Here is a 20646-nt window from a genome sequence, read left to right on the forward strand (position 1 = left end):
CGCCCCTGCCGCCGCCGGGCGCACGCGCGGCCGGTGTCACCCGGTTCTCCCCCCCACCTCGTCCGTCCCCGGGCGCACGCGCGCGGCGGCAGCGGCCGCCGGTCCCTCAGGCGGTGCCGCCCGCCCGGGCCGGTGACAGCGGCACCTCCGCCCTCTTCCCCCCCCGCAGCCATGGCGAGCGGCCGCGCCGAGGAGGCGGCGGCGGCGGCGGCCGAGGAAGAGGAGGAGGAGGCGGCGGCGGCAGCAGCGGCGCGTCTGGCGGCGGCGCTGCGGCAGCGGCTGCGGGGCTGGGAGGCGGCGCTGGCGACGGCGCAGCGGCTGCTGGTGTGGGAGAGGCCGCTGCACAGCCTGGTCACCGCGGCCGCGCTCGGCGGGGCCCTCTGGTGAGCTGGGGCGAGAAGGGGAACCGGGAGCCGTCGGTGCCGCCCGTCCGGTTCGTGCCCGTGCCCGTGCCCGCAGCGTGCGACGGCTTCGGGGCCCGCGGCGATGTCCCTGGGTTCCGGCGGTGTGCGTTCCCGCAGCCCGCACCGCCGTGGGATATGCACAGCCGGGAGTAGCCGCGCTGTTTTCCTCTGACAGGCATAAACAGGCCCCTCCCTGAAGGGAGAAAGTGCCAGCAGGATTTGCCTTGTCCCGCGATAATAAAATGCAGATGGGCCCAACTGGAGCCTCGCCCAGGCACGTTTCTGCCTAATTTTTGCATCCGTGTTTTTATCAGTTCGTTTCACTCGGTAACTGCGGTCAGGGAGCTCCATGGCCTCCTGCATCGGCAGCTGCCCTGGGGCGTTTTATTTAAACCCTTCTGCTCGGTAATCTTTCCCGGGAGGTGCTGATTTTTTCACTCGGCTTTGGCGCGAGAGCATTCCCCCTTTCCTGTTTTCAGTTCCCTGCCTCTTCGGCAGGGCAGCAGCATGGGGAGATGGGAGTGTGAGTGGCAGAGCCCAGCTGTGGATGGGAATGAAAAACATCCTGTTTGTTTGTATAAACAGTGAGTCAGTTTTACTGATGAAAATGCTCTCAGCCAGTGGCCTTCCCAGCAGAAAAGGTCAGAAGTGGCCAGGGATAGAGTTAAATGTTGGTTGCAGATGAAACAGGAAGGAGCAGATTCTGGATTTAGAGGAGGGAAAAATAAGTGATGAAACAACCTTTGAAGTCTCTCTGATGAGGCAGCTTATGTTCTGTTCCGTCATCCATATGATTATCAGAAGTGTACGTGGTAGCCAGACTTAAACTCTTGGACTACTCAACCAGCTGAAAAGTCAGAGCAGAGCTATGAAGTGAGACAGAGGAGGAGAGGTGCAGGTGGTAGGGGAGATGGCAGGGATAGTAGACAATGACAGCCCAGAGACTGTGTGAAAAGGTAGAGAAGAACAAAGAGTGTCCAAAATATGGGACAGCAGAGAGAGATTTAAATAGAGGAAGAGAAATCATGTAGGGTCTCATAGAGGATTTAGCCAGCATCTTTTAACTGAAATTCATAAATGAGATGGAATAGGAAATTCTTCCAGAGATGATTTGTTAAACTACAGAATTGCTGTTCAGTGAAGAGGAGTACAAATGTCATTGTTTAGGTCATCAAAGGTCCTGTTAGCCCATGGAAAGTACAGCTTTTGTTCTGTGTGTGCCCAGTGAGGCACATTTCACTTCCAGTTCTACACCTGTGACTTGGTGGGAACCCCTCCTTGCTCTGCATTGTGAGAGTCTCCCTGACTACAGTTATTGTTCAATGTATTTGTCATTAGTTACTGGCAAACTCACTGAAGAGGAGCAGGGTAAAAAAGCAAAACTGCTCCTCCTTTCTGGAAAGGAATATTCATTAAAGAGGTGAAGGTGAATGCCTTTCCCTCGTATTTTTTTTTTTTTCTGAATGAGTTAAAAGGAGCTCTTCTGAACTAGAGGAAAGGATGAATGCAGACAGCCACTTCTGGCACAGGTGGCACCCTGGCACCTTTGCTGTCAAATCTCGATGGAGTGGACAGATAAACCCTTTGAGTGGCATTGCACAGCTGTGTGTGAGTAGTATTGTGTGAGCTGGCAAGTGGCTCGAGCCAGTGTGTGGATGTGGGACATTAAAAGTTTTATGATAAAGTCAAGTGAGCAGCTAAGTGCTAGCTGGGCTCTGGTCAAACAGGGAGAGCTTTGTGTTAAGAGAATGGGCATCTAGAATGGCAAGATGCATTGCCTGCATGTAATGATGGACCTTGCCATGACAAATGGGATGTAGGTTTTCAGCAAACAGGCTGAGGGGCAAGCAGTTTTCTGCTACAGCAGCTTGTCTTTATGTTATCTAGAGCCTCCACCTTGAGGCTTTGGAGGGACTTGTACAAGTGAGCATCAGCTTTGTTTTGCAACCTAGGGAGGAGCTCAGAAGCAGGGAAGGAGAGCACTGGAAGATGGCAGGGAGTCAGCTGTCTGGTGGTGGGGAAAGGCACCATTTGAGAATATGCTGTGGTGTGGGTGGGTGTCTGCAGAGTACAATGCTTGCTGCAGTGGCCCATAGCAGTTGGGCATTTCTGCTTTGAGCTGTATCTATTTGCTCACCAAGAGCAGTAATTTACTGTCTTTTGCCTGTCTAACAATTTCTGTTTCGTTTCTAGGTTGTTTTCCTCCACCTCCCTGAGACCCCTCTTTCTCCTCAGCATGTCCCTTCTTGGCATCCTCTTGTTGGAGAAGTGGAAACCCAGGTTCCTGTTTGATTTCTCAGGTATGTGATGATTAGCACTGTAGATTGTGACATGGTTCTAGTGTTACCAGCTGCTGGGCTATGGCTTTGGCCCTTCCTGGGCTCGTTCAGCAGTCATGTAAGCCCCATTCCTACTTTTAACTGCAGGCCTAGGTACTGGTGCTGCCTCTTATCTTTTTGTGTCAGAGGATTAGGATGTATCCTAATACTCTGGGCATGGAGAATTGCTGCCAGTGCTGAGAAATCCTGGGACTGGCTAATTTTGAGAGTGAGTAAGGGGCCCAGCTAGCTTGCCAGGGAAGCTAATGACAGGGATGATGTGTTTCTGCTGTGTCCTTTCTCTCCTGAAAATGTGGCAAAAAGATCATTTCAAGTGTGAGCACTTACAGCCAGCTGAGCTGAGGGAAGAGAAGGGAAGGGAAGCAGGGGAGGGAAGGGAAGTGCATTGGTTTTAGTTAAGTTCAGTGTGGGTTTACACCCTGAAAGGAACAAAGCAAACGAGAGCCACTTCTTGTGGCAGAAAGCAGAGTGGATGATGAAGTCTGACAGCAGCAACAGTTAGTGTATTGTACCTGTACTGAACAGCATCTGATCTCCAGCTAATCAGTGAGTCTGATCACCTGTCTTATCTTTCCCTTTTATTGAAGGGTCTGTGCCAACATTAGACACAAAAGCAGCAAGAGGAATGGCCTCATAAAGATGGTAGACATGGATTGGCTGCTGTCTGCTTTGAGTGCCTCCCTCTTTGGAGTTGATTAAATGACAGAACCCAGACCTGCCTACTGCATCTACTGCTACTGTTCAAAGGCAGCTCAGGGCCCTCCATCCCTGCCTCTCTACTCTAGGGAGAGTTTCTGAATGAAAGCCCCTCTATATGTGTGTTTGTAAGGTGCCCTTTATTTGACCTAAAAGGGTACTGACTTAAAGGGTGCTTTCACAGAAATCCTGATAAGATTAGTATGTTACAGCTGTAGTCTTGAAACTGTTTGCTTTGTGTGGTACAGGTAACCAGGCAGTTAGACTGGACTGGCCAATTTAATTTCCTGCTTATTCACATTGTTTTTTTAAGGGAATAGTTTAAAGCCAACCCAAACCACCTCGCTTGAAACGTGTCCAGAAATGCAAAAGCCTGGTGTCCAGTACAGAATGGTGTCATTGAGGCAGGTGGGGGTGGAATCATTCCAGCAAGTACTTGGCCTGTAAAAGTTGTGTTGTCATAGAAGAAATAGGAAATTCATACTGAAATCAATTTATATGAAGCAGGGCCTTGAAGAATAAAAAAGGAAAGCAAACAAAACGGCAACACCAGAGATTAGGCTCATCCTATGCTATCGACTCTGCTCAAAGTCAGTGCACATCATACTGCACCTCTCCTCAGTGTTCTTCACGTCTTTCACACCTTCCTGCTGCAGAGAACAGGGACACCTTTCTGATGTGCCTGATTTTGACGTGATCCACTGGACCGTGTTTCCTTTGCTTCCATGAGGAAAGAGTGGTGCTCTGCATTCCTGAGGGGCCTCTCATTGAATTGGTACTCCTGGACACTCAGGGGTTCTTGTTTGGCTCCCACTTCCTGCTGAAGCAGAGCTGCACCTTTGTGGTTTACCTCCTTAGTGCTTCCTGTTAGTCTTTTCTGGAGTTCTGGGAGATGGGTCAGTACCATACCTACAAGAGTCAGCACGTACATGCAAACCTCAGCTTGTGACAGCTGTGTATGTCTCAGATGTCTGCTTATAAGATGACTTCTGAAGGAATGCTAAAACCTCAGCATGTATTTTGCAGTTACTCACACACTGTGATGAGGGTCACACAGCATCAAGATGCACAACTTTTTTTGGCCCTTTCAGAAGGGACTGCATCTTTTCAGCTCCCATGCAGGGTATTTCCTCAATATCTACATGGGGTTCTTCTTAGGTACTATTTAAGGACTTAGGAAGCATCTCCATTTTCACCTGAAATGGATATCAAGTAGAGATGTTTTGGTAGCATCACTGTTTGGCAGCTGTGTTTTGGTCAGTGCAGGAGAGTGCAGTCTGGAAGAGCTCTAGCAAAAGTTGTGTTGCAGTTGAATGCTAGTACTCCTTAAAAAGGGCCCCTGCTTTCTAACTGAAGTTTACACACAGATGAAGAATGTCTCTTGGAGAAATGTTGAAAACCTGTAAGAGCCAAGGAATCCATCAACAATAATTTGTCAGTACCAACATGTAACCTAAACTCCTGCGTGGCTGTCTGATCTCTCAGAAGAGTCTGGTGTATGTCAAGTGATTTGTTTTAATCCACAGTCCAGTGTGAAATGCTGACAGAAAGATTTCAGCCAGTTACTGATAATCTGAGGCCAACTCTGGGTGTCCTGCTTGACAACTTAGTTATACTGGTGCTTGACAGTATTTCAGCACAGGTTGGAGTTAAGCTTTAACTAAGGGAACATTTCCTGTTGGATATGCTTTAGGTTTTTTGGGATTGGGCTGTTCTTACAACTGGTCTGAGACTCCAATGCTTTGAGATGGCCAGCAGGCAGACTGCTCTACTACAGGAAGATCTTAAAGACAGCTTGTCTTTTGCCAGATAGCTGAAATCACGTGAAGACCCTGCAGCCTGCTGAAATGTTCTGCTCCCCAAAGTGTCTCTGAAACCTTCAGGATCAACTGAGAATTGTTTCGCTCCCTCTGCTGGTGTATTCTGGATGGCTTGGATGACTGCAGCCAGTTGAGAGGAGTGGGGTTCCTGTGCCATCCCACTTAGTGTGTTGCTGGCACATCTGTCCAGCAGAGGTGGAGAGCATCCCAGCTCCTCATTTGGTACACTGTACAACTGGTGTAGCCAGCCCTCACAGACTGGCCAGTGCCAGATGTAATGTATTTGGTGATTTAGTGCAGGTAATGGAGGAGGCTTAGAGATAGAGCTGGATTTCTGTGTGCTGCGGTTAAGCAGCTTTAGATTCCTGAGCACAGTAACTAAACACAGCAATGGCAGTTGCAGGAGGGAAGCAGCTGCCCTGTGGGGGTGGAGCTGCCTCCATCATATTCCCACTGCAGCTCAGGCTCCCTCTGTGAGCTGCCCCAGCCGCCATGCCAAATGCTCGGGGGCAGAGGAGCGAATGGGCAGCCTGCTCTGAGAGCAGTTGACTCCTCTTGTCAGGCCTGATTATTGGAAATCTGGGTCACGCTCTCAAAGAATCGCCTCCTCTCTGGGTGGTTGGCCTCCTGCTCCACTGCGTGAGCCGGCTGGTGCGGTGCCTGCAGCAGGAGGAGGAGTCTGGCAGACTTGACCCAACACCCTGTGTCTTGGGAGAACAGTGGCAGGGCTGCCAGCAGTTGGTCTCTTCTGTGGCTTGAGCTGGGTGGAGTCTGAAGTCTCACTGGGTGATTGCAGTGATGGTTGTTCACATCTTTGGTGCATTTCCCTGAGGGAGTCACTGCCACTCTTGGGCTTTGTGCCTGGCTGGTGACTCCAGGGAGGATTCAAACCCCTTTTTGCACACATTGCATTTCTTTAGCCCATTTGTAACTATAAGCCTAGTCTCTTAGTTCTGTTGACACGGTGACATGCAGTGTAGGGGACAGGATTAGGGTTATAATGTCATGTACCAAGTTTGCTGCTGGTCAGACAGCATCAAAGATATATCAGTCCCTGCCAGTTCTAGGACAGTAGGCAGACTGGTACAGGAAGATAGAACTCAATGAGCTATCAGAGCATGAACAGGGCATTGTTAAACACAGGAGACTTACAAAGTGTGTTGAGAGAAGAGCTTTTGAGCCCTGTACATCCTGACATACCAGTCAGCTTGGTATCACAGATATCCAATCTGTGAGCAACCAGGCTGATGCATTTCAGTTGTAGAAATTTTTTTTCTCAGCATATCTAAAAGCAGAGCATAATCATATATGACCTCTGCTATTGAAACAACACTCCTCTTTTCAGTACTGCATTAGCTAAGTCCCTGTTTGATCATGACTGGGTTCAGTGCAGAGGGGACTGGGAGAGCCTTTCCCTTATCCAGAGTAATGGACCTTAGGAGTATAGCTGCCTGGCACAAAAGGCTGTCAGGGGACATAAAAGAGCCCTAAAATTAGAAAATTATGCACAAGACTGCTATTTGTTACTTAATTCCATGGGAGAGGATGGAGACAACAGGGACATCTGTGGTATTTGTACATAGCATTCTGCCAAGGACTGGGCCTGGTCAGTGGGAAATGCAGCTCAGACCTCCTGGTGCCATGTTTATCTCCAAAATGGAAGCTGAAGCTTTGCCCAGCTCCAAAACTGTGCTGGCAGCCCCCTTTGAATGACAAGTGCTGGCATCCACTGTGGGAATGGCACTGCCCAGACGTATGGGACACCAGGAAAAGCTGCATGATCCCTGGAGCAGACAGCCCCATGTAAGCACCACGGTACACCTCAGACATGAGTGCCCTGCTGTGTGTGTGTTGGGCTGCAAGGTGTGCTGGGGTGCCCAGAGACCAGTGGCTCTGCTGCTCCAAGTCTCCAGGCATGCTTTGTTAAAGCCTTCGCATCTCAGGCTCCAAGCCAGTGATTCCTGCTTGCATGAGAGCACAAAGAGGATCCCCAGGGTGCATCCAGAGCTAAGCATGATACATCTGCAGCTCTGCTCTGTTCAACTGGTAAAAATGTCAGGTTGTATTTTTTACTTGGCTGACTAATGTGCTCTGTTCTGTCTACAGCACAGCCATCAGAGGAGCCAGGAGGAGAGAGGTAAGCTCACAGATGTGTTCCTTGGTGTGGGGAGAGTGGGGAAGCCTTAATTTAGTATGGTGATCTCACCTGTCCTTTTTTCCTGTTGTCAATAAACTGCATGGCTCCTGCTGTGAAACGTTGCTAGTGACTTCCGCACTGGTAGCTGCTTATCAGCTCAGGAGCCACAGTTTGGGACTCTGGGGAAAGCTAGTGTTCTTTCAGTAGCAATAAAGCTCAAGTACTTCTGATGTTAGGAGTTCCTAGATTTCTTCTCTGGGTCTGTCCTGAGCTATTTTAAGAGTCCTCCAGAGAGAAGGAGGTCACTGAGACTGACTTCCACAGGCTGAACGTGCTCTCTCTGGTGGCATGGCTTGCATCGTTGGCCATGGTTGTAGGTCTGAGCACTGCATTCTGCCTACCTTGGACTTGGTGCCAGAGGAGGCCATATAACTAGTTCCACCTCCAGTGCTTCTGTCTGTATGGCTTTGAGTAAAATGCTTTGCATCTTGGGCTTGTGGCGTGGGGATTCTGTGGCATGGTATCTGTTGCTGCTTTGCTCAGGTGTCTCTTGACTTTCTTCCTGATTGAAGGGAAAAACTGTCACCAAATCAAGCATCTTATCTAGTTCAGTGGAAAATGCAGTCAGTATTATCAAGCTTTGGTAGGGAACTCTGCTTCCTGGTGCAGCTGTTCCTCTCCCCCAGGAAAACAGACCATGTTCAAAGATTGTCTTCTTGCTCTTGTCTGTCTCTAGTGAGGGGGTGACTTCAGGGGCACAACCTCACCTGCTCAGTGTCCCTGAGCTGTGCCACTGTCTGGCAGAGAGCTGGGTCACCTTCAGGCTCTACCTGCAGGAGCTGCTACAGTACAAGAGGCAAAATCCTGCCAAGGTAAGCTGGAGATACCTACTCTTCTGTGCAGGGCTTTTATTTCCATTACTTGTGCCTTAAGAAATGGAAGAATGTAAATTCAATATTTTTACAATTCCTATCCCTGTCCAGTATTTGCTGTTCGTTCCTTGCAGATTCTATGCCATGGGGAGTTTAAATAATGAGTAATTGACTTCTAGTATTTGTAAACTGGAGCTGAACTTAACCTCTGCTGTGAATGGCTTGCTATATTTGATTTCATTTCTTAGTGTACAAAGGAAGCTCTTAGATTGGGACTGGGGAGAAGAAAAGGGAAGCCTACAGTCCCTGGCCCTTTATGAGTTCCATTCTTAAGCTGGTCCTATTTCACTAGACAGGGCTGTTGCTAGCGAAGTCCAAACGCAGTGCTGTTTCTGAGTGCGTGGAAACATGTCATTAAATATGTTCTAATGGCTGTGATGTAGTTTGGAAAGGATTTATAGACAGGAACTGCCTTAGCATTACAAAAAGTAGGACAGACCAGCCACTGGGATTGTGTCAGGTTTCCTGGCATCCAGTGTGCCGAAAGGAGTGGGTTTCTAGCCCTGCTTATTGCTCCTTTTCTGTCCCAGCCACAGCAAGTAGAAGACCAGGTCTGCAGATGCCCATAAAGAATTAATTCACTGGGAGCAATGCCCATAGAGGAACCTTAGCTTTTGCAGATCCTCTCCATTATGAATTGGACTCTTAATTGCACGATATAGTCCATATTTGAACCCATGCCCTGGTTTGCAGATTGTCTATTCTCATTTCCCCCCACCTGCCCCCAGGAAAATGTAAGACAAGCCAAGGGCTGCACCATTATACTTCACTTTTTCCAGAGGAGAAGGGTCCTGGTCTGATGGGAGCGTGGGCTCTGCTAATGCTTTTGCCAGCTGGTTTATGGCACAGCAGTGGCACAGCATCTGGTGACTCTGTAACAGGTTCCTGTCTCTGTCAGGACAGTACAGTTTTCTTCTGAAGTGCTGAACTCTACAGAGAGATGTACAAGTGGCAATTCGCAATATCCCATCATATCCTCAAGAAATATAATTTACTTCATAAAAGACTGTCTGATAAAGTTTTGATTTGTTTATTGGGGCGTTGGGTTTCCTTGGTCATCACTTGAACCTCTAATGCTTACAGCTTAACCCAGCCAAGCTGTCAGAGTTCTGACTGTCAGCACCCGAATGTACTTGGTGCAGAGCTGGCTGACTGACTTGGTTAGGGCCATCCCTCATGTTGCACTAAAGGGGTTTCTGGCATGGGTTACACAGATGTATCTCTGCCTCTTGTCACTTCTGTTTGTTCCTCTCTCTTTCTTCAGTTCTGCATGAGTGTCTGTTCAGGCTGCCTGATTCTGGCTGTAGTTGGACACTATGTTCCAGGCATAATGATCTCCTACATCATTTGTGAGTAAAAGCAGCGCTCTTGTCTGACTTAAGCTGAGACATGACCTAACTGTGCTGTTGATAGGCTGGTAAAAACAGATTTGTAGTTTTCTCAAGGGAATCTGTGGTAGATGATGAATCAATTTACAGGGAATGTGTTCCAGGAAGTCTCTGTAAGCACGTGCATGCAGTACGACTCCAAAGGCAGGAGAGGGAGCCGTGACTAAATCATTGGTGCCCTCTGTTCCCCACTGCTGAGGCTGTGCTGGCCGAGGCTCCAGGGAAGCAGGAAGTTACAGTCTCAGTTCCTAAAGTGGGCAAATCCATATCGAGAATGTTGTTAACAAAGCTGCATGTTGGGTAAATAGACGTTTTTCACTGTTCATGAGTCCCTAATAACTCTGTTCTGGTGCTCTGCTGTGAGTGCATCTACACATGAGCTCAATGCAGCTACCCATATAAAAATTTTGGTAATACTTAGTTTTAATTCTCATTTAAGCTCATTTTAGGGCTTTTTTTGCATGTTGAGTCTGGGGTGCAGTGGCTAAAGAGAAGGGCTTATGCTTCATCTTAACATAAATCTATATTCTAAGATCTGGCAATAAAACCTGGTTAATCAAGCAGCTTTGCAATGAGTAAGAAGAGCCACGGATGAGGATTTTTAGGCAGTCAGATGGGAAAGAACATGCCATTTAAATGAGTTTCCCTTGAAGACATTCTCAGTGGCACTACAGGAAGAGTCAGGTTGTGCTTGATTGGTCTCTCACACTGCTGCATTCCATGTCCACAGTGCTCAGCATTCTGCTGTGGCCTCTGGTGGTCTACCATGAGCTGATCCAGAGGATGTACACGCGTTTGGAGCCTGTCCTGATGAAACTGGACTACAGTATGAAGGCAGAGACCCTGCACCACAAGCATGAGAAGAAGAGTAAGGAACCACTTTCTCTGGTTATTTTTTTTTGGTGCTGTATTCCTAGGGTGGAGCTGTAGCAGAAGGACAATGGGTGACCATGTCTGCCAACACTGTGTGGTGACAGGCTGCAGGGGAGCAGGGGTGGAAATTTAAGGGTTATGTGGAGAACAACTGCGTGCTCCCAGGTGATCCTGAGAACAGCACATGAGAGCAACGGATTATGCTTGTCTCCAGGAACGCTGTGCACTTTCACAGAGGAAGTAGGGGATAGTGGTGTATAAAGGCAGAAAATTCTTTCAGTGTCATGTAAAGCCTTTCTTCTCTTTCTCACAGAACGACAAGGGAAGAGTGAGCCTGCAGCAGGTGATGAGCCAACAGCAGAGACAGAGAGTGAGAGTGAAGCAGAGCTGTCAGGCTTCTCCCCAGTGGTAAGAGCTCAAAGAGCTTAGCAGGAGCCAGTCCCTCCTCTCTGGTCTATAGCAGCTTGAGAGCCAAGGGGTGGTCTGAGTACAGCAATAGTAATAACAAACAGCAGAGCAATAAATCACTTCTTTGCAGAAGGGGAAAAGGGGAAAGGTCATGTGTTTGAGGAAGGCCATTGTCTCCAATCTGAGTATTGAGAATTTGGTGCCACAGAGCTGATGATGCTATAGTAAGGCAGGGCCAGCCATGTGCCTTGTTCTGATCTCAGAATTACTTTGATGGTTATGCTTCATGCTCAGAGAATGTGAGTGTCTCCTGAAGAAATTAACTTCCCTGCTGTAATGTGCAGGGGCTCCTCAAAACCAGAGAAGGGAGTTGAGCAGCTCTAGTGTCTCTTACACAGTTCTCTGCTTTCAGACAGATTATGTGTGACCTTTCTATATTCACACCACAGAAACAAACCAAACAGCAGCTCTGGGCATGTGGCTGGGCTGTGAGGTGAGAAGTTTGTTTCCAAAGGAATGTGGATACTTGAACTACTCCTACTTGTAGAAGGCTTTGTTTCGCTCTGTATGAATGCAAAAGGGGAGCGGTGTTCTCCTTGGTGATCCCAGGAGAAGGATCAAAGCCTTCTGAGACTCCTACAGTCTCATCCCATCTTGTGCTGCCTCTTTTGTGTTCTTCACTGAGAGCAGGCAAACCTTTGGGCAATGATTTATTGCAGGAAAGCCAGTGAGCTGAGATACCCTTCCCTCCAGTGCAGGGAGCACTTTGCCAGCATACTCCCTCCTGCAAGGACTTCTGCCTGGAAGGTCTGGAGGTGCCCATAGGCAGCATGGGTACTTAGACACACAGGAATTTGTCTCTCTGCCTTCATCCCATGCAGGTGGATGTGAAGAAAACTGCCCTGGCACTGTCAATCACAGATTCTGAGCTCTCTGATGAGGAGGCTTCTATCCTGGAGAGTGGGGGCTTTTCTGTTTCAAGGGCTACCACCCCACAGCTGACGGACGTTTCTGAAGGTACATAATGGGACACCTTGCTGCCCCCTTATCCTTGGTGTTTTGGCCCAGAACAATGGGTCACACAAATGGGAGGACAGGGAGAGAACCCAGCTATTTGCATGGGGAGAGCATTGAAAGGAGAAAGGAAAAGCAGTGCAGCATGCCCTGACTTCATGGCTGATCAGAAGCTGGTCCCGAGTGGATATCAGCCTCTAATTATTGCCCCACAAAGCAATGCAGTCTTGTGACTCCAACAAGGGAGCAAGGCCACCCACAAAGTCCCACAGAAATAACTGATTAGAATAGTAACACACCCGTATATGATGCTGGGTGAAACAGGTCAGACTTACTAGCTCAGAGAAAGACTGGTTAGTGGTGAAGAACATGGAGGTAACCACACAGTGGCCACTTGGGTGCCTGGGAAGGAGCAGGCACGTGATGTAAGCACAATTTCCCTGACCCTTGGGAGTTTTAATGGGAGGCTCTAAATGCATAGAGCATGAGCTGGAGGAGGAAGTCCTCTCTGAACACAGAGAACATAGAACAGGATCACAAAAGAAACTTTACACATGAATCATGCCACTGGCAGAAGGGAATAACCGCAGACCTCTTCCTCCTGTCCTCCAAGGATGGGGAAGGTACCTTAAAGTCAGCTGTGGTGTGTCAGCTGGGGAAGATGGGTGGGAGGTCAAGGTGAGGGAACATGTACCTTAATGCTGGTGCCTTTCAGACCTGGATCAGCAGAGCCTGCACAGTGAGCCAGAGGAGTCATTTTCCAAGGACCTGGCAGAGTTTCCATCTGTGGAAGAATATCATTCCAGAGACCTGGGACCACAGAGTGACGAAGACGCGTTTGGTGTGCCTCTGGGTCCTGAGCTTGCCCACGCTGCCTGTGAGCTGGACTCAGCAGACAAAGAGGCCACGGACTCTGACCTCTCCATCCTTCGCCTCGCGTCTCCTCTCCATTTTGTAAATACGCACTTCAATGGGAGCGGGCAAGCGGCAGGAGGCAATGCAGAGCCAAAGACTGTCCCTGCCCCAGGCCTGGGCATCTGCATTAACACACTGAGCGAGGAGATCGTCACTACTGCCATCACCACAGCGGTGCAGAATACCCTCTCTGCCCTCCTGCGGTCCTCAGAGGCCAGTGAGGGACCCCCCCTCTCCGAGTTCCTCCCTACGGAGCCTGAAGAGAAACTGAGCTTCCAAGCACACCTGTCAGAGAGCGAAGTGGTGGAGACAGAGACAGAAGCTTCACCGGAGGATGAGGAGGAAGCAGATGACTTTGAGCTACTGGATCAGGGGGAGCTGGAGCAAATGGATGTAGAGCTGGGGTTCGGAGAGGAGCAGGAGGCACAAGAGGCTGCTCCGTCTCCCTCCTCTCCCATGCTTGCTGAGCTGCCAAAGCAAGGAGATGAGGAGGAGGCAGTGATGACAGCAACATCTATGTCTTAGGTCTTACCTGTGCTACCCCTTTTCCTCCATCATCACTGGAAAGAAGGAAAAACTCACACAGTGAACGTGCAGTGGGTTTTTAGATGTTTGTGTTGACTGGGATGGAAATGCATCAGTGTTAATGTGCTGTGTCTGGAATAATGAATCCTTTCCATCCTTCTAGAGCCTGGCCTTCACTGGCTGAGCAGGAGGCCCTGCAGCTGGGGAGGAGCCGGCTACTAGAAGCCTTATGCCACAATTGAAACACCAACCCCAGCAAACGCTTCCTAGTAATGGTGCAGTATTTTGGTCTGTCTTCTGTTTGTCTTTTGTTTTGCACGCTGAGTACCAAGCTAGCTGTAGCTGCTGCTAATACCCACATCCCCAGTAGGACATATGCAATCTTATTTTATTGGGTTTTTAAATGGCTAAAAGTGTAAATAATTTTAAATTTCATTGGTTTTGTCTGGGGGGAGGGATGGGGTACACAGTCAAATGTGGCTCTCAGGGGCAAGCAAAGGGAAGGGGGTCTTTGGAGCAGAGGGTAGCAGTAAAGGGGGAAGGGCAGACGGGTGTCCTGCAGAGACCTCTTCTGTAGACTGTTACTGTCTTTTGTGTCACTGCTGGAACAGGGTGTTGGGTGATACTTGCTTTTTTTCCCTGTCTCATTTGAGTTCTGTTACTGGGTGGCTGTGGAGTTGATTTTTTTGCAATCAATGAAATTCACTCCTGGCCCTGTTCAGTACTCCAGTTTTTTGCTGCTGTGGTATCTCTTGCCTTCTGCACCACTGACCCTTCTAGCATCCCATCTGTGCTCTGCTGGGCATCGGAGCATGGCACCTGGAGACTCCGAGGTGACTGGAATAGACCCAGTTGAGCAGCTTTGTTGCACGGCAGGATCCGTGGCTTGTTTCCCTTGGGGCAGGGGAGGAAGAATGGAGGGATAAGTTCGAGCTGTCCCATGGCGGCAGACACTTCTTGCTGGCCTGGCAGGGCAGGATGGTTCTGGCGATGACCCTCGTGGACTCCGCCTTGCCCTGAGCCTTCCCCCGGCGCCGGGCAGGTCTCTGGAGCCGGTGTTCCCACGGGTCCCAGCGGTGCTCCCGGAGGAAGCGCGTACGGAGGGGTGAGGGCGCTGCCCGGGGCCGCGGGGCGGGGCGAGGCCCGCCGAGGCGGGGCTGTGCCCGGTCCCGCCCCGTGACGCCCCGCCGGAAGCGGGCGCGGCGGAGCCGCCGGTGCCGGTGGCGGCAGTGCCGCCATGGAGTTCCCGGACCTGGGCGCGCACTGCTCTTGGCCAGCCTGCCAGCGCCTGGGTGAGCGCCGGGAGAACCCGGGGGGTGGGCACGGCTCGCACGCCGGCGACACGGCCGCGGTCTTGGGCCTGGGCGGCACGGAGCGGGCAGCCCGGCCTGCGGGGAGGCGGCGGGGCGGTGCCGGGTGCCCGCTCGGTGGCGGGGCTTGAAGGGCGGGACGTGTCGCCCGTGCTGCCCATGGCGGAGGGGTCCCTGATCCTTCCTGCTGCCCGCGGGCACCCCGCTAAGAGGGGGCTGGCTGCCGTGCCGGTAGACCGGGTTTCCGCCTGTGGCTCTGTCCGGATACGCGGCTCTTGCCCGGGGATAGCGGGGCAGGGCCCGGACAGGCACTCCCCTGCCGGGCCTGGGTGCTGCAGGCCGGGGAGGCCGCCCGCGGCGGGTCCGCTGGGACCCGTCCATGCCCCGGTTATCCCGGTGGGTGAAGCCCGGGATGTCAGCATCACTTCCCACCGGTTGGAGGTCGGCAGCCCGCGGGGAGCTTGGTGTGATTCAGGATGCTACTCCTGATCTCGGGGACCGCACGTTTTGAGGAGGAGCCCTGAGTATTTCTGAAGACGTGGCTGTGGACCTGCAGCCCTTTTGTTTTCGTGCTGGGGGTTGAGAGTAGCGGCACTGGCTTTGCCGCGGGTCACTGTTTTGTCTTTGGGAAGTCGGGGAGGCCCCCGGGCTACGGTGGGCAATGCTGACCTCCATGCTCTCTGCCCATGCCATATCCTGCTCCTAGACTTCCTTCCCCTGAAGTGCGATGCCTGTGAGCAGATCTTCTGCACTGACCACATTGCTTATGCCCAGCACGATTGCACCTCTGCCTACAAGAAGGTAAGTGCAGAGAGCAGATCTCATCCACCCTCCTGCATGGAGCTGCTGAGCTTTTCTAGCTACCCATCATAATAATCTGTGGTGACTTTGGTCACTTGAGTAGTCACCCTTGGGATGTGTACTGAATCTGAAGATGTACTTGAAAGCCAGGATCTCTATCTCAGTGCCACAAACATCCAACCCTCCCTGTCCCACTGAGTGAAGTGGTTTGGGCATCTCCCAGCCACACCATCTTCCCTTCCAGAGCGTATGTCTGTGCCTCTGCACCTGCTGTGCAAGCTGGTTGGAGGGTCATGAGCAGGATCTCAAACTGCAGCTGAAGCTGTGGAAGCCATGGTAGGCAGGTCCTGAAAGGGAGAGAGATGACTGTGCAGTGCTCAAGGTTGCCCAGGTACCTGCTCCCAGCTCCCCGTTGTTGTCTCTGCAGGATGTGCAGGTCCCAGTGTGTCCCCTCTGCAACACCCCAGTCCCTGTGAGGCGGGGGGAGATGCCTGATGTTGTGGTGGGTGAGCACATTGACCGTGACTGCAAGTCTGACCCTGCACAACGCAAGCGCAAGGTAAGTACTGTGGGGCTCTGCCAGGTGAGCTCTGCCAGGTCTCTGACACAGCCTGGCAATGGGATGAAAACAACACAGATTCAGCCCTGCCTGCTGCTGTCTCTGGCACAGGCTGATCCAGGGAGGGTTGGTAAGCTGGAGGCATCTGCAGGGCCTTGTGGAGGCTGTTGGGGGAGCAAGGTGGTGATGGAGTGGGGCTGGGCAGCCACCCGGGACATAAGGATGGTAAACTGCATGCTGCTATTAGGAAAATGCAGTCGGCAATTAGCTGCCCCATCTTGCCAGGAGATGAAATTGCTGCAGGGACCTGGCCCTACAGGAATTCAGCCTGGCAGCTGGAATGCCCTGGGCTATCACTGCACTGGTACGGAATGCAGCAGTCCTTGGCAAGGCACTCTTTCTCCTGCTGTGCATTCTGTGGTTGTGGAGACCCCTGTCTATGGAGACTGAGGCACCAGTGAATTACTAATGAACTATCTAAAGAAATTATTCAGAGACATCTAAAGAAAATATTCAGAGACAAATTTCAGAGCCTTGCAGAAGGTAACACTGGTGGGGAAGGCTGATCTGTACCCAGGGCCTGGCATGGAGAGAAGGGACAGCCCCACAGCATGTGCTCCTTTTCAGCACTGCTGTGTCATCTTTCAGATCTTCACCAACAAGTGTTTGAAGCCTGGCTGCAAGCAGAAGGAGATGATGAAGGTGATCTGTGACCAGTGCCACAAGAACTACTGCCTCAAGCACCGGCACCCCCTGGACCATGACTGCAGTGGGGCAGGACATCCCCTTTCCAAAGCAGGGTGAGGGCCTCAGAACAGAGAGGCTGGGAGGGGTGGGGCCTGTTTGCCAGATTAGTGACAGGGAAGGAGCCCATTGTCTGGGACTGCTGCATTCTGACACTCCCTGCCCTGAGTGCCAGGGTGTCCTCCTGCAGCACCAAGCACACCAGTATACACAGTCTGTCCTGCAGCAAAAGCTGTCAGTACTGCCTGCTGACTGCTTTGTTCTTGCTTCTTTTCCCAGCCCCTTTTTCTGTAGCCAGTGGTTTCTGCCTGTCCTGGTACAGGGTTTTAGGGAGAGAAACAGCGCTTGAAACTCTTGGGAATAACAGCCACAACATGGGAGGAAGAGGAGCCAGGGAGGTGTCTCGCTTATCCAGCTTGATATCCCAAGCTGTTCAATGCCCAGGAATTGCTCATGGTGGTAAACAGTTTCTCACGGGTGTCCTGTCTGTCCTAGGCATGCTGCAGTTACCAGAGCCCAGGCATCCTCCTCCAAAATAGTCACTGCATCAAGCAGCGGAGCTGCCAGGCCAGCAGACAGCTCCTCTTCTCTGGCCTGTGCCAGGTAAGGTGATGGCCTGACTTGTAATTCTGAGGTGGGCATGACCAGGCTTATCTTGGCTCTCTGTGGAATACCAGAGCAACGGCTCCCTTCTTGTTGTACCTCAGCAGGACTGATAGTCATACTAGGGCTCCCTGCCTTGACAATAACGCAGCTTTTCTTCTGCTTGCAGGGGAGGCAGAGCAGCTGCGTTGCAGACTCACAGCACCTCCCCTCCAGCTGTCATGCTGCAGAATGGGCTGGTGAGTGGCTTGGCCTGGCCATTTGGGGTGGTTTCTGTGCCCTCTAAGAACTGCAGGATGTGACTGCAACAAATACTTTCTAGCCCACACTTTGTAGGTGACTGTGCTCTCAGCTGTGTGTTCCCTGGCAGACAGTGATCCTGAATGCTCTGTGGGAAATCAGAGCTTGCTCTGGTGCCTGCGAATGACAGCTCTCAGCTGCACTTGGTGCTTAGCTTTCCCCAAAGGGACAAAGTGCACCAGCCATTTTCCTTGGGTGTTGTCTTTCTGCATTACAAGCAATGCCTGGAGGAGACTGGAAGTTGCTTTCCACTGGTACTCATGGCATACTCCTGCATTAAGGATGTGTCCTCTTGGGCAGTGGGAGAGCACTACTGGTCTGTCCATAGCCCCAGTTTTTCACCTTTTTTGTCTGGTCTCCTGGAGAGAAGATTTGCCTACCCTTGTCCAGGAAAGACTGTACCTACTACATGTGCTTCAGGGCTGCCTCCTGCCCCCCACCCTGGCCAAGCTGGTGACAAGGTGTCTTGTTTCAGAGTGAGGAAGAGGCACTGCAGCGAGCTCTGGAGATGTCCCTGGCAGAGTCAGCACGCAGCTCAGCACAGCAACCCAGGTACAGCCCCAAAGCACGTGGTGTGGTATGTTGTGCTCTCCCCTGTGTGTGAAAGGTGCCTGGGGAAGCATCATGTGGCTCTGGGATAATATTCCTCTCAGCACGTGTTTCCATATGATGCCTCTCTGGCTGACAGGGGAAAAAAGGAAGAGTCCAGAGCCAAGAGGGAACTGTTCAGCAAGCAAGCCCTCAGCCCTAGGGGTGCTGGTAGGGGACAGTGACTGACACACAGAGTAGGGCAAACCATTGTCTGACCACTTGTCAGCTAATGGGTTTGGCTGGAGCATGCATAGGTTGAGTAGGGGTGTTCATGGAGGACATGCAGGAGCTCATGTCCCCAGGCACAGTGCCCAATGCTGCTAAAAGCACCATCTTACTGATTGGACTTAACATGGCTCTCCTTGGCCCAAATTCCTGGCTGCCAGCCCCAGCTGGATCCTCTGCTCCCTCCCCAGCCCCATGCCTGTTCAAAGTTATCCTCAGTTGCTCCCTGCCGTAAGATATGCTGGGGGGTTGCAGTGAGATGCTGAAACCCAGAATGGCTCTGAGCACTCAGCCCCTGAGCCTGAGGGAGGCTGAGGCACACAATGCATCACTGTCCCAGCAGCACACAGGAGGAGGAGGATCTGGCACTGGCCCAGGCACTGTCAGCGAGCGAAGCCGAGTACCAGCAGTCGCAGCGGCAGGTGAGTGAGGCTGGCTACAAGCTCTGTGCTGCTGTGGGGTTGATCCTGGCCCAGCTGTTTGAGGGAGGGGGCCTCCCTGGGTTCTGCTTACTCTGGGCTCTGTCTGGCCTGGGTTTCCTCACCAGGAGAGCAGCCCAGCCTAGGGCAGTGGCAGCATCACTGCTGAGCATTCACGTCTGGAAACCTGAGCACTAGATGTGCCCTCTTGTAGGAGAGAGGAAGAAGCCTGCTTGCCCTTGCTCACTGTGTGCTGCTTTCTGTTCCAGGCACACGGTTCAAAGCCATCCAACTGCAGCATGTCGTAGGCAGGGGCAGCGGGCTGTGCCAGTCGACATAGGATCCTGCTTGTGACCCGAGGAGCCTGGCTTCCCACATGGATGCCGTGGGGGTTCTGGCCTGGACACTGGTACCAAGAGCCCCTTGCCAAGGACAGCTCATCTCCCTGGGAGCTGTAAGCAACCAAATATACACTGACACTTCAGCCCTAGTACCTGTATAAAATTAGTGCAGCAAATTGCTGATGCTCCTGGGGAGGTGAAGAGTGTACAGGACGGGGCTGGGTGCAAACTGACCAAAGCAAGCAGCAGCCCAGGGTCTGCACTTAGCCGCAGTTGCCACAGCCACGTCCCAACACTGCTGGGACTGTGGGGCGAGGGCAGAGCTGTGTGGGGACATCTCTGCATGCTCAGTCATACAGCTCGGATGTACCTGCCTTCTGTAGTGGGGGGCTAGATTCCATGCTCTGGGGAGGGCTGTGCCAGCCCCTCAGCAAAGAGCAAATGTGGCTGGGATGGTCTCTTGCCTGGGCATGGCACGGCTGAATGTGCAGCCTCCCAGCAGTGTGAAAGCAGCCCCTTCCCCACTCCCCACACCCTCGGTGCCTCCCTGCTGTTTGCATGTACAAGAGCACGTTGGGCCTTACCCTGCTCGGCTGGGGCACAAGAGCTCTCTGAGACTGAATGGAGCTGCATTTCCTATCTGGTTTAATATAATAAGTAACCTTGGCAGTGGCTTGAGTGGCAGCATCGCTCACATGGGATGGTTGCAGCTGCCTTCCTGCTGCCCTAAACCTAAACAGGGCCCTGTTTAAATGCTGCTGGGGTAGGAATGCCTCTGTTCTTCCAGGTGTGTTGCTGGTGATCCCCTCCTGGATAGCAATAGCACAAAACCCCTCCTTACAAACAAAGCCCTGAGCCTAGAGCCTGGTTGGGCGGAGGGGATTTGTCCTGCTGGCCTCTTGCAGGGGGTCTGCAGCCATGTAGAGCTGTGCTGCTTTGCAACCATTCCTGCCTGCAGGGCTGTTCCTGGTTCTGCATATGACTGGGCTGTCCTGCTCTGAGCAGCTGAGGGAGGGGGGTTCAGGCTGGGTCCAGGGAATGCTGAGACTTGTCAAAGTGCTGCTTGGGAGAAAATAAAAGCATAGCACAAGGTACAGAGGTACCTGAGGGAGCAGTCACTTGGTGTCCAGCCCAGAGTGGCACATATCTGTGGATGGTGGTTGAAGTGGGGGGCACAGAGGGACACCAGCTGCCCTGCTCTTCCATTGCTGTTGGGGTGCAGCCCCCTGCCAAGCTCAGCCCTTTGTGCGGGGATGGGGCAGGTGCTCACAGCCTGCTCAACCCCTTGCCCACCTAAGCCCA

At 51.8% G+C, this 20646-nt stretch overlaps 2 protein-coding genes across 4 annotated transcripts; both read left to right on the forward strand.

Annotated features, from left to right (window-relative positions):
* The first annotated feature begins 9 nt into the window (after window positions 1-9).
* On the forward strand, window positions 10-14180 carry RETREG2 (reticulophagy regulator family member 2). The gene is made up of 9 exons (XM_084209543.1): window positions 10-383; window positions 2598-2704; window positions 7366-7396; window positions 8133-8268; window positions 9593-9677; window positions 10447-10584; window positions 10903-10997; window positions 11879-12014; window positions 12727-14180. The coding sequence occupies exons 1-9, from the start codon at window positions 172-174 to the stop codon at window positions 13449-13451; spliced, it is 1665 nt and encodes a 554-aa protein (XP_084065669.1). The 5' UTR covers window positions 10-171; the 3' UTR covers window positions 13452-14180.
* Window positions 14181-14603: 423 nt separating this feature from the next.
* On the forward strand, window positions 14604-20616 carry ZFAND2B (zinc finger AN1-type containing 2B). Of its 3 annotated transcripts, none has more exons than XM_084209535.1 (9): window positions 14604-14743; window positions 15468-15562; window positions 15990-16121; window positions 16770-16921; window positions 17361-17468; window positions 17638-17707; window positions 18244-18320; window positions 18925-19006; window positions 19273-20616. In XM_084209535.1, exons 1-9 carry the CDS (start codon window positions 14689-14691, stop codon window positions 19309-19311), a joined length of 810 nt encoding a protein of 269 aa, XP_084065661.1. In that variant the 5' UTR covers window positions 14604-14688; the 3' UTR covers window positions 19312-20616. The 3 variants fall into 3 exon arrangements, with proteins under 3 accessions (XP_084065661.1, XP_084065662.1, XP_084065663.1); XM_084209536.1 differs by having other exon boundaries at window positions 18928-19006; XM_084209537.1 differs by lacking the exon at window positions 14604-14743 and adding an exon at window positions 15807-15898 and having other exon boundaries at window positions 15546-15562.
* Window positions 20617-20646: the final 30 nt, after the last annotated feature.

Source organism: Fringilla coelebs (genome assembly GCF_963513975.1).
Source record: "Fringilla coelebs genome assembly, chromosome: 7".
NCBI classification, from domain to species: Eukaryota; Metazoa; Chordata; class Aves; order Passeriformes; family Fringillidae; genus Fringilla; species Fringilla coelebs.

Coding starts and splice junctions, on each gene's coding strand:
- ZFAND2B (XM_084209535.1), top strand. CDS start 14,689: ATGGAGTTCCCGGACCTGGGCGCGCACTGCTCTTGGCCAGCCTGCCAG. Junction 15,563..15,989: donor GCACCTCTGCCTACAAGAAG/GTAAGTGCAGAG, acceptor TTGTCTCTGCAG/GATGTGCAGGTCCCAGTGTG. Junction 16,922..17,360: donor CATCCCCTTTCCAAAGCAGG/GTGAGGGCCTCA, acceptor TGTCTGTCCTAG/GCATGCTGCAGTTACCAGAG.
- RETREG2 (XM_084209543.1), top strand. CDS start 172: ATGGCGAGCGGCCGCGCCGAGGAGGCGGCGGCGGCGGCGGCCGAGGAA. Junction 8,269..9,592: donor AGAGGCAAAATCCTGCCAAG/GTAAGCTGGAGA, acceptor CTCTTTCTTCAG/TTCTGCATGAGTGTCTGTTC. Junction 10,998..11,878: donor TGTCAGGCTTCTCCCCAGTG/GTAAGAGCTCAA, acceptor CATCCCATGCAG/GTGGATGTGAAGAAAACTGC.